At 51.9% G+C, this 10,432-nt stretch overlaps 1 protein-coding gene across 3 annotated transcripts in view; it reads left to right on the top strand.

Annotated features, from left to right (window-relative positions):
• Positions 1-3,608: 3,608 nt before the first annotated feature.
• Positions 3,609-10,432, top strand: part of HDGFL2 (HDGF like 2) — a 17,254-nt gene continuing 10,430 nt past the window's right edge. Inside the window, exons 1-3 of one of the 3 annotated variants that reach the window (XM_024994149.2) lie at positions 3,609-3,758; positions 6,156-6,232; positions 6,326-6,464. In XM_024994149.2, the coding sequence (XP_024849917.1) occupies positions 3,687-3,758; positions 6,156-6,232; positions 6,326-6,464 (288 nt within the window). In that variant the 5' untranslated portion in view covers positions 3,609-3,686. 3 annotated transcript variants of the gene reach the window in all.

The following is a 10,432-nucleotide window of genomic DNA, read 5'->3' as shown; positions in this document are numbered from 1 at the left end:
CAGGGTTTATCCATGGTGTAGAATGTACAACATTGTTGTTGTTCAGTTGGTCAGTTGTGTCCCTCTCTTTGAGACCCTATGGACTGCAGCACGCCAGGCTTCCCTGTCCTTCACTATCTCCAGGAGTTTGCTCCAACTCATATCCACTGAGTCAGTAATGCCATCCAACCATCGAGTCCTCTGCTGCCCCTTTCTCTTTCTGCCCTCAATCTTTCCCAGCAATGGGTTGGCCAAAACGTTTGTTGGGGTTTTTTATAACATTTTACAGAAAATTCAAATGAACTTTTTGGCCAGTCCAGTAAATACCTTTTTCGGAAAAGGCAATGGCAACCCACTCCAGTAATCTTGCCTGGAAAATCCCATGGACGGAGGGGCCTGGTGGGCTGCAGTCCATGGGGTCGCTAGGAGTCAGACACGACTGAGCGACTTCACTTTCTCTTTTCACTTTCAGGCACTGGAGAAGGAAATGGCAACCCACTCCAGTGTTCTTGCCTGGAGAATCCCAGGGATGAGGGAGCCTGGTGGGCTGCCGTCTATGGGGTCGCACAGAGTCGGACACGACTGAAGCGACTTAGCAGCAGCAATGTCACGAATATTGCATGGAACATACTTATACTAAAAAAGTATAACTATAATTCATATTTTAAAAAATCCTGAATTTTTTTGAAAAAATATTTATTTACTTGTTTTTGGCTGTGCTCAGTCTTCATTGAGGTGTGTGGGTTTCTCACTGTGATGGCTTCTCTTGTTGCCAAGCACAGGCTCTTACGGTGGTGGCGCAATAGTTGCGATGCATGAGCTTTGTTGCTCCTTGGCATTTGGGATCTTCTTAGACTAGTGTTGGAACCCATGTCCTCTGCATTGGCAGGTGGATTCTTATCCACTGGACCACTAGGGAAGGAAGCCCCAGGCTTCCTGAATTTTATCTGTCAATTTTACCTACAGCCTTTCTTCATATAGCAGCCTAAAGAACTTTTTCTTTTAAAATGTCTTTATTAATAAATTCATCTTTTTCTTTCTTCATTTTTCTGGCTGTACTGTGCTGCATGCAGGATCTCAGTTCCCCAACCAGATATTGAACTCATCCCCTTGCAGTGGAAGTGCTGAGTACTAACCACTGGACCACCAGGGAATTCCCTAGAATTCATCCTTTTTAAAGTGTATAGTTCAATGAATTTTATTGTATATTTTATATTTACAGAGCTCTTGGACCATTGGAGAAGAAAATGGCAACCTATTCCAGTATTCTTGCCTGGAAAATCCCATGGACAAATGAGACTGGCAGCCTACAGTCCATGGGTTCGAAAAAGAGTCAGACACGACAGTAACTAAATGACAAGGACCACTACCAGAATCTAGTCTTGAAACATTTCCATCACCCTAGAAAGAAACCTCATACTCCTTTACCGTCACTATGTATTCCCAGCCTCAGCTTGAGGCAAATACTGATCTACTTTCTGTCTTGAAAATTTTGCCTTTTTTGGACGTTCTCATGTGACATAGGAACCATAGAGTATGTGACCTGATGTCTGGTTTTTTTCCCACTGAGTATATTTTTGAGGTTAATCCTTGTCGTGTATATCAGTCCCAGGTTTCGTTTTCTTGCTGGAGGGTCAGCGATAAAATTCATCAGAACAGGGCTTATTTGGTTTATCTGTTTACCTGTTGACAGACATGTGCATTATTTCCCCTTTTTTGTTTTTGTGAATAATGCTGTTATGACTATAGCTGTGTAAATTTTGGCATGGATGTTTGTTTTCATTTCTTTTGGGTAGATACATAAAGTTGAAATTGCTGGTTCATATTAAACTTCGCTCATTTTAACTTTTCATATTAAATTTTGTAAAAAAAAAAAAAACCTGCCCTTTTGAGATATATTTCATGTGCACAAGGATGTTTCTTGAGATTAACATATTATCTCCGTACCCTGTGCCCAAATCCCTCCATTTTTTCCCCCAAGAAGTTAAAACCCAAGCGTGTCACTGATATTTACAAGGAACAAGACAGGTCCTCAATGGACCCTTTTGCTGTCCCTTCTACTTCAAATGTCCCTTCCAGCGCCCACCTTACTATATGGACCTGTGTCTAGTCATCTTTTATCTCTCTGGTTAAACTACTATCTCCTACAGCAAATCCTTCTGTTCCCCCAGGAGAGACGAATTCTCCGCCATTACTCAGCTCTTTTTTAAAAATTGGAATATAGTTGGTTTACAATGTTGTGTTAATTCCTGCTGTACAGCAAAATGATTCAGTTACATGTGTCTTTTCCATTATGGTTTATCACAGGTTATTGAATATAGTTCCCTGTGCTATACATTAGGACCTTGATTATTCATCTCTTTTTTCTTTTTAAAAATTAATTTATTTATGGTTGCATTGCGTCTTGGTTGCTGCGCTAGGGTTTTCTCTGGGGCGGGGTTGCGGAGCGGGGAGGGCGCTATTCTTCCTTGAGGACCAGGGGTCTAACCAGTGTCTCTTGCATTGTTAGGCGGATTCTTACCCACTGTTCTTGGGAAGTCCTATTTAGCTCTTTCTTAAGCGCCCTATTTTACCCCTAGTCCCTTCCCTGGGTCCTAATTATAAAGAAATTGATATTTCTTTTACATGCTAAAACTCGAATACTTCAAGAGCGAGGGAGATAGCACCTCAGCGCTTCCAGTATTTGCTATTGTCTGGCAGAGTATAGGGGTGGTGATGTCCGTTTAAACTTTACTCCTCCATAAGATGGGTACCATTATGAATCCCGTTTTACAGGTGGGGAGACGGAGACAACTGAGATTAGGTAACTCGTCCAGGCTCAATACAATTTTCTCGACTGAATTAACACGTATTTTGGGTATTTTGTGGCTCTGCAACATGGTGCTCAACAAACTTGTCGCGAGTGAAGAAATAACGTTTTGTGCAGTTTTGGGCTGGTTATCCTCAAATCTCCACATGGCCCGCCCCTACACCTAAGCCCCGCCCCACAGCAGGCAACGGCGCGTCCCTATTTTGAGTTGAACCTTGTCTCTTACTATATCCAATGGCAGACAACCGCTTAAGCCCTTCCTCCTGTGATAGCCAATGCGCGCTCTCTACCTTGAGCCGCTTTTCTTTTGGTACCCAATGGCCTTTAACTCCATATTCTGTCCCCCCTCAGAGGCGCGGGAGGCTATCAACGACGCGCCCCCTACAGTGATTGGGTCTTCTTTCCTGTACTATCCAATGGCATGTTTCCTACTTAAGGTCCCGCCTCCCATGGCGGTCTATGGCCCGCCCCTCTGCCCTGGCTGCCCGCCTCTTCACTCTTTGAGAGCCTCTGTTTCCCTCCACCCACCTTTCCTCTTTCACCTCCCATAACCTCCTTCCCCACCCATTAGGCATCTTGGTCACGCCCCCTTGGATCTACCCGTTATCCAATCCCGTTAACTTGCTCTGCTTCCAACCCCTCTTCTCATTGGTCCCGTTGTGCCTCTATCCCCGCACGTGGTTCTGAGCGACGTCGTCGCCCGCCCGTGACGACTGGAAGGCGGGACTTCCTGCGGGGCGCTGGCCAATAAACACGCTCCGACCCGCTACCCCGGCCACCGCCCCCGCCCCCTCGACGCCCTGCTCCCGCCCCCGGCTTTGCCTCCCGCTGCCGCCGCCTCAGCCGCAGCCGCTGCCGCTGCTGCCGCTTTCCGCGGCCTGGGCCTCCCGCCGCCAGTATGCCGCACGCCTTCAAGCCCGGGGACCTGGTGTTCGCCAAGATGAAGGGCTACCCGCACTGGCCGGCCCGGGTGAGGCCGCGAGGGATATGGGCCAGTCGACGGAGAGTGGGGGTGGGGGGTGGGGCAGTAGGGGCCACGGCCTGAAAGACTTGCACACTGGAGGTCTGGGGGGCTCTGGGCCTGAGGAACCCGCGCGCCCGGAGTTTGGGGGGACCTGAGCCTGGGGGATCCGCTTGCCTCGAGGTGTGGGGGTCCCCAGCCTGTAGGACCCTTGCGCAGTGGTTGTGGGCGAACCTGAGCTCGGAGGTGTGAGCGTCCTGGACTTGGAAGAATTCGCCCGCTTGGGCTGTGGGGGGAACTTGGGCCTGAGGAACCCTAGCTCCGGGGATGTGGAGTGTCCTGAACCTGGGGTACTCGCTCTTGGGGTCCCAGAGCCTAGGGACATGGTTGTTGAGGGACCTGGGGCTGACGGACCAGAGTTCAAGTTTGAAGGCGGTGAAGGGAGCTGAGGAATTTGGGATTTGAGGAGAGAGCCCAAACTAAGGGAAGGAGGTATCCCAGAGAGAAGGATATCTTTGAGGGGACAACAAGAAGCCAAGTTCTGAGGGGGCTCCTGGAGAAATGTGTGAAGGGGTCTAGGGATAAGGGTTCCAGTAAGGGAGAAGAGCTGAAGGTCAAGGTTGAGACGTGCTCAGGAGGCCTGGTGCTTGGAGATAGGGCTGGGGGCTTGTGTTTACAAAGTCGCTGGAGCTGTGGGGGACTTGATTTGAAAATATGAGGCATCAGAGACCAGAGATTGGAGTAAGACTTGTTTGGGGGACCTCGGCACTTGTGCCCTGGGAGGAAACCCCTGCCAGACCCTGGTGGAGGAGTCTGTTTGGGGCATGGAGTAGGGGGTACGGGGTGGGGAGGAGGGCTTGGGATAGAGAGAGGCCTGAATCAGAGACCAGCCTCTGGTACTCAGGCTGGAAAGAGAGTGCTAGAGGAGGGGGTTGGGCTGAGAGGATTCTGGGGATCCCCTTTGGAGGAAGCTGATATCCAGAGGTGATTCGAAGGGCCCAGGTCTGACGGAGTCTTGGGCAGGAGTCCCAGATTTCCAGAGTGAAGTTTCAGGCACTGTGTGTGGGGCAGCCCGGTGTGGAGGAGAGGTCCAGAGGTGGTTGTCATCCCCGAGTCAAAGTCACCCCAGGACCGGAGTTGGTGGAATATGCACTGTAGGACTGAAGGAGTTTGGAGGGGGAAGCAGGTGAAGGATGAAGCTGAAGTTTCGTCAGGAACAGGAGGAGCTCAGGAGTGGCCTGGGAGATACTCTGGGATGCCTGGAGACTCCAGCCTTGCTCCCTGCCAAACTCTGCCTGCCTCTGGGTGGAAGTAAGCAGAAGGGCATTGCCCAGGGCTGGGGGTTTGATTGCAGAGAGGCCACCATAAGATGCCAAGAGTGGGCTCAAGGACCACTAACCAGGCAGCGCTGAGAGTGGTCCACAGCTGGTGGTGCTGCTGCCAGGATGTCTGGGCTTCAGGCTCAGAGGCAGGTCCTGGGTGAGGTCAGAGCAGAAGCAGGCCTGGAAGCCCTGGCCAGCTGGTCTTCAGGGTGATGCAGTTTGGTGATGCTTGCGATGGACATCTGGGCCCCAAGGACTTTGAAGAGTAGCCCAGAGAACTGAGGAAGGACGTTTGGGGTAGAGGACAGGGAAGGTTCCAACTGCCCCCAGACTGTGAAGAGGACAGGAAGGAATTATTGAGGACCAGAGAACCCATTCTAACCTGATTTGCTGGGGCTTACTTTCTTGGGGGCACCAGAGTGATGAAACTTTACCGACACTTCCCTTCCTCCCAGAGTACCAGCTTCTCCCTCTCCTCTGCCCCCTCCCGCCTCTGCTAGCTCTCGAAGCCCAGAGAGCTTCCAAGCACCTGATTGGAAGGGAAGGGGCTGCTAGCCTCCTGTGGGGAGATGACTGACAACTGCTGGAGCCCATGGGCCTGCAGGGAGAGGGTGGGACTTCCTGGATGCTCGGGGCCTGTCTCCTGCAGCCCACCCCCCACCCTCTGCCTCCTTGGAGCTGCCAGCTGCAGCCTCTGGGAGCCGGATCACCGATCGCCTCTTTGCGGGAGGGGGTCCCGTGGGAGGGTCCTGGGAGTTCACAGAAGCAGGGCTTGGCCCCACCTCCTGGCTGCTTAGAGCTTTTGGTTTTGCCCAGGTGAAACACCTACCTTGGGGAAAGCGGGGGGCGGGCGGGGGCGGGGGGACGACGACGACACAGGTATGCAGTGGTTGGGGGGCGGGAAGCGCTGCTCAGAAGAAGGCAGAGGCCTAATTAGAAGGTGATGCGTCTTCCTCCCTGAAAGGGCCCCTGCACCCATCATGCTTCTCTCCAAGTAACAGCCGATTTCTTACGGGTTTCCTGGGTCACTGGATGAAACAGCTCCCAACCCCCTAGCAGGCCCCTCACTGGCCTCTTCCTACAGATCGATGACATCGCCGACGGTGCCGTGAAGCCCCCACCCAACAAGTACCCCATCTTCTTCTTTGGTACACACGAAACGTAAGTGTCCCCCGCTGGGGGCGGCTTCTTGCCACCTGGTGCCTCCAAGGTGGCCTGGCTCACAGGGCCCGGCCCTGCGTTTCCTTTCTCCAGAGCCTTCCTGGGACCCAAGGACCTGTTCCCCTACGACAAGTGTAAAGACAAGTACGGGAAGCCCAACAAGAGGAAAGGCTTCAATGAGGGCCTGTGGGAGATCCAGAACAACCCCCACGCCAGCTACAGCGCACCTCTAGTGAGTCCTTGCCTGGGGAGGTGGTGGGCACGCGGGCGCACCCGGAAACAGAGGTGGTCTTAGCGCGCCTTTGGTGAGTCGGGGCGGGGGCGGGGGCGGGCACAGGTGCACCGGGGAAGAGAGGTTGTCTTAGCGCACCTCTGGTGAGTCGGGGCAGGGGAGGCTGCAGGCGCGCGCACCTGGAACCAGAGGTGGTCTTAGCGCACCTCTGGTGAGTCCGTGCAGGAGAGGGCAGCGGGCACTCACGCATGGGGGACCAGAGGTCGTCTTAGCTTGTCCCATCAAAAAGGAGCGGCCTCTGGACCAGGGCTCCTCCCACTGGGCACCGCTGACATTTGGGGGCCCAGTCGCTTTCTGTAGGAGGGGGCTGCCCTGGGTACTGTTGGGGAGGGGGATGCCTCCACAGCCCGTCACCCTCTTGATGCCAGTAGCTTCTCCTTTACCCAGTTGTGCCAACCAAACATATCTGCATGCCTTGCCAACTGTCCCCTGAGTCAGGTGGAGGGGTGCAGGGTCCCACCCTGCTTCCCCCCAGACCCACAGCTCTAGAATTAACCTGAATGTATAGCAGTGTTGTGAGAGCTCCTAAGAAACCTTTTGTTTTCTAAGGAAAAAAATATTTTTCTTTCAATAACACCGTTTCCTTCCCCCCTTACTGCCAGGTTTTCAGACATGGGAAAAGGGTGTAATGAGAACACTTGCTGAGGTGGGAAAGAAACCCTAAGAGTCACAGAGACAACATCTGAGTGCCAGATTACCATCTGAACATTCAGGGGAAAAAGGGAATTTAGAGAAGCTGAAGTTAAATTTGTTCAAAAAAACCCAAAAAAAAGCCATGGGAAGCTGAGGATGAAGTGGGGGATGGGTGCCTCGCTCTGGGTGTTTGGGGATGTGATGCAGAGGGGGTGTCAGGGTGGCCTGGCCTCAGGAGTTGTGGGCTGCAGGTTGGCCGAGAGACTAAGCAAATTGACTGCAGGGCTCAGAGCTCAGCTGTTAGGGAAGAAATGGACATTCGGCGTGGTCTGTGGGCAGGGAAACGGGAGTCAGAGGATCTTTCTGGTTTCTGTGAATGAAGGTCTGTGTAGCTCTGCAGCATCTGGTCCTGCTTGAAAACACAAGGTCTCGAGATGGTCTTCATGCACCTCTCCTGTGGCTCTGTCCACCCACCAACCTGGCCCGCCCTCTTGTATAGACAGACCCCTGGGGCGTGAGGGCCACGCACTAGGCTGGGGATCAGGAATCCCAGGTGAAACCAACACACCTCCTGTCTTCTGGGAGCTCACTGTCCAGAGCTCAGGAGTCCATTCAGCGGATCTCTCCTCTGCTGAAGGTTTGGCAGGCCCACCCTTCCTGCATGTGTGTGCTGTCTTACTTGCGCCTCCTGCGAAGAGTCTGGGAGATGGATGTTCCCCTTGTGTTGGTGCCAGCCTTTCTCCGGGCTTTGCACGTTCCCAACTTGGGTAAAGGGATTGGACATCCTTTAAGGTAGTTGACAAGATCCTTTTCTGGCCCCAACCCAAGTTCTAGTTCGTCTTGTCTTAAGCTTCTCGCCTCCTGGTGAATCATCGCACCGTTTAGTATTTATTATACACCCACAGCCTGTAAAGTACAGAATAGATTGATGCCTGCCCTCGAGGAAATGAAACGCGAAAACAGTGTGGCTCTGATACTCAGTCATCTCCGCACAGACTCCCCAAGTTGAGAAGTTGCTGTAACATATTACTGCTGTCTGGTTCTCGGACCTGTCAGTGCTTCCAAAGCAAACATTGGTTTCAAAACATGGATCCTAGGGCCCCACCCCGAGAGGTTTAGGTGTGGTGATTTAGGGCTGAGGCCTGGGCACCTCGAGGCATTTCGCCTCCCTCATTGTCACTTCTCCCGGGGCCCATCCACAGCAGTCTTCTGAAAGTGCTGCTTTTTGAGGGTGCCCCAGCAGTCTGTCTTTTCATCCTATATGTTTTTAGTTTATTTTTACATTTCAGGTGGGAGTACAGACTCCTGTACAAGACTGAAAAGTGCAAAAGGGCGGCCGCTCTGTCTCCCTTTCTTCTTAAGGTAGCCCAAGCCTCCAGTGTCTTGTGTTTCCTTCGAAAATTCTCTGTTCACTTAACACCCTGCATAGCTGCCTTTTTGGAAACCCTCATGGAAAAAGCAAGAGAGTTCCAGAAAAACATCTATTTCTGCTTTATTGACTATGCCAAAGCCTTTGACTCTGTGGATCACAATCAACTGTGGAAAATTCTGAAAGAGATGGAATACCAGACCACCTGACCTGCCTCTTGAGAAATCTGTATGCAGGTCAGGAAGCAACAGTTAGAACTGGACGTGGAACAACAGACTGGTTGCAAATAGGAAAAGGAGTACGTCAAGGCTGTATATTGTCACCCTGCTTATTTAACTTCTATGCAGAGTACATCATGAGAAACACTGGACTGGAAGAAGCACAAGCTGGAATCAAGAATGCCGGGAGAAATATCAATAACTTCAGATATGCAGATGACACCACCCTTATGCAGAAAGTGAAGAGGAACTCAAAAGCCTCTTGATGAAAGAGGAGAGTGAAAAAGTTAGCTTAAAGCTCAACATTCAGAAAACGAAGATCATGGCATCCGGTCCCACCACTTCATGGGAAATAGATGGGGAAACAGTGTCAGACTTTATTTTCTGGGCTTCAAAATCACTACAGATGGTGACTGCAGCCATGAGATTAAAAGACGCTCACTCCTTGGAAGGAAAGTTATGACCAACCTAGATAGCATATTCAAAAGCAGAGACATTACTTTGTTCGTCTAGTCAAGGCTATGGTTTTTCCTGTGGTCATGTATGGATGTGAGAGTTGGACTGTGAAGAAGGCTGAGTGCCGAAGAATTGATGCTTTTGAACTGTGGTGTTGGAGAAGACTCTTGAGAGTCCCTTGGACTGCAAGGAGATCCAACCAGTCCATTCTGAAGGAGATCAGCCCTGGGATTTCTGTGGACGGAATTATGCTAAAGCTGAAACTCCAGTACTTTGGCCACCTCATGCGAAGAGTTGACTCATTGGAAAAGACTTTGATGCTGGGAGGGATTGGGGGCAAGAGGAGAAGGGGACGACAGAGGATGAGATGGCTGGATGGCATCACTGACTCAATGGACGTGAGTCTGAGTGAACTCCAGGAGTTGGTGATGGACAGGGAGGCCTGACGTGCTGCGATTCATGGGGTCCCAAAGAGTCGGACATGACTGAGCAACTGAACTGAACTGAATGCTCCACTTGGCTTTATTCCCCACGACTGGTCCCCCTTGTCATGCAGAGAACAGCTTCATTCTTTTTGATAGCCTTCACTTGGTGTGCTTCCAGCAGGAGCGTGCGGCTGGACCTGTTCCCACGTCCCCCCCCCAAGCCAGGAAGTAGGAAACAGTGTCTCAGAGTGGTTCTAGCTGTGTCCCAGCTGAGGTGGGCTGTGGGGGTGGGAGGTTGGCAGCCTTTTCTGCACTTTACAGCTGAGCACACTGAAGCCTGGAGCATTCACTTGACTGCCCAGAGGGACCTAGCTAGAATGTGAGACTGGGACCAGGGGCTTTTACACTTTTGCAGCCGGTCACCCTGTGGGGCATCCTGGGTACTGTGGGCTATGGAGCAGCATCTCTGGTCCCATCCACTTGATGCTAGGGACCCCCCCCCCCCATCTTGATAATCTGAATGTCTCTAGACATTGCTAGATGCCCCCCAGGGGATAGAATCACCCCTGGCTGAGAACCACTGACCTAGGATCCCAGTTGATACCTCTTTGTGACCTGGCAGAAGAGGAGGTGAAGGGACCTGTCCCACTAGCCAGTTCGTGCTGTGCTGGGACTCAAACCCAGGCCTCACGTCTCCTAGGCTGAAATGCTTTTCTGGCCAGTGCAAGGTGGGTGGGGTCCTGGCAAGGCAGGCAGGCCCGGAGACTGACCAGCCTCTGTCCAGCCCTGACCTGGGCCCTCCACCTT

Source organism: Bos taurus, chromosome 7 (genome assembly GCF_002263795.3).
Source record: "Bos taurus isolate L1 Dominette 01449 registration number 42190680 breed Hereford chromosome 7, ARS-UCD2.0, whole genome shotgun sequence".
Taxonomy (NCBI): domain Eukaryota; kingdom Metazoa; phylum Chordata; class Mammalia; order Artiodactyla; family Bovidae; genus Bos; species Bos taurus.
The sequence above is the reverse complement of the archived record's forward strand: the minus strand, read 5'-3'. Positions and strand labels throughout refer to the sequence as shown.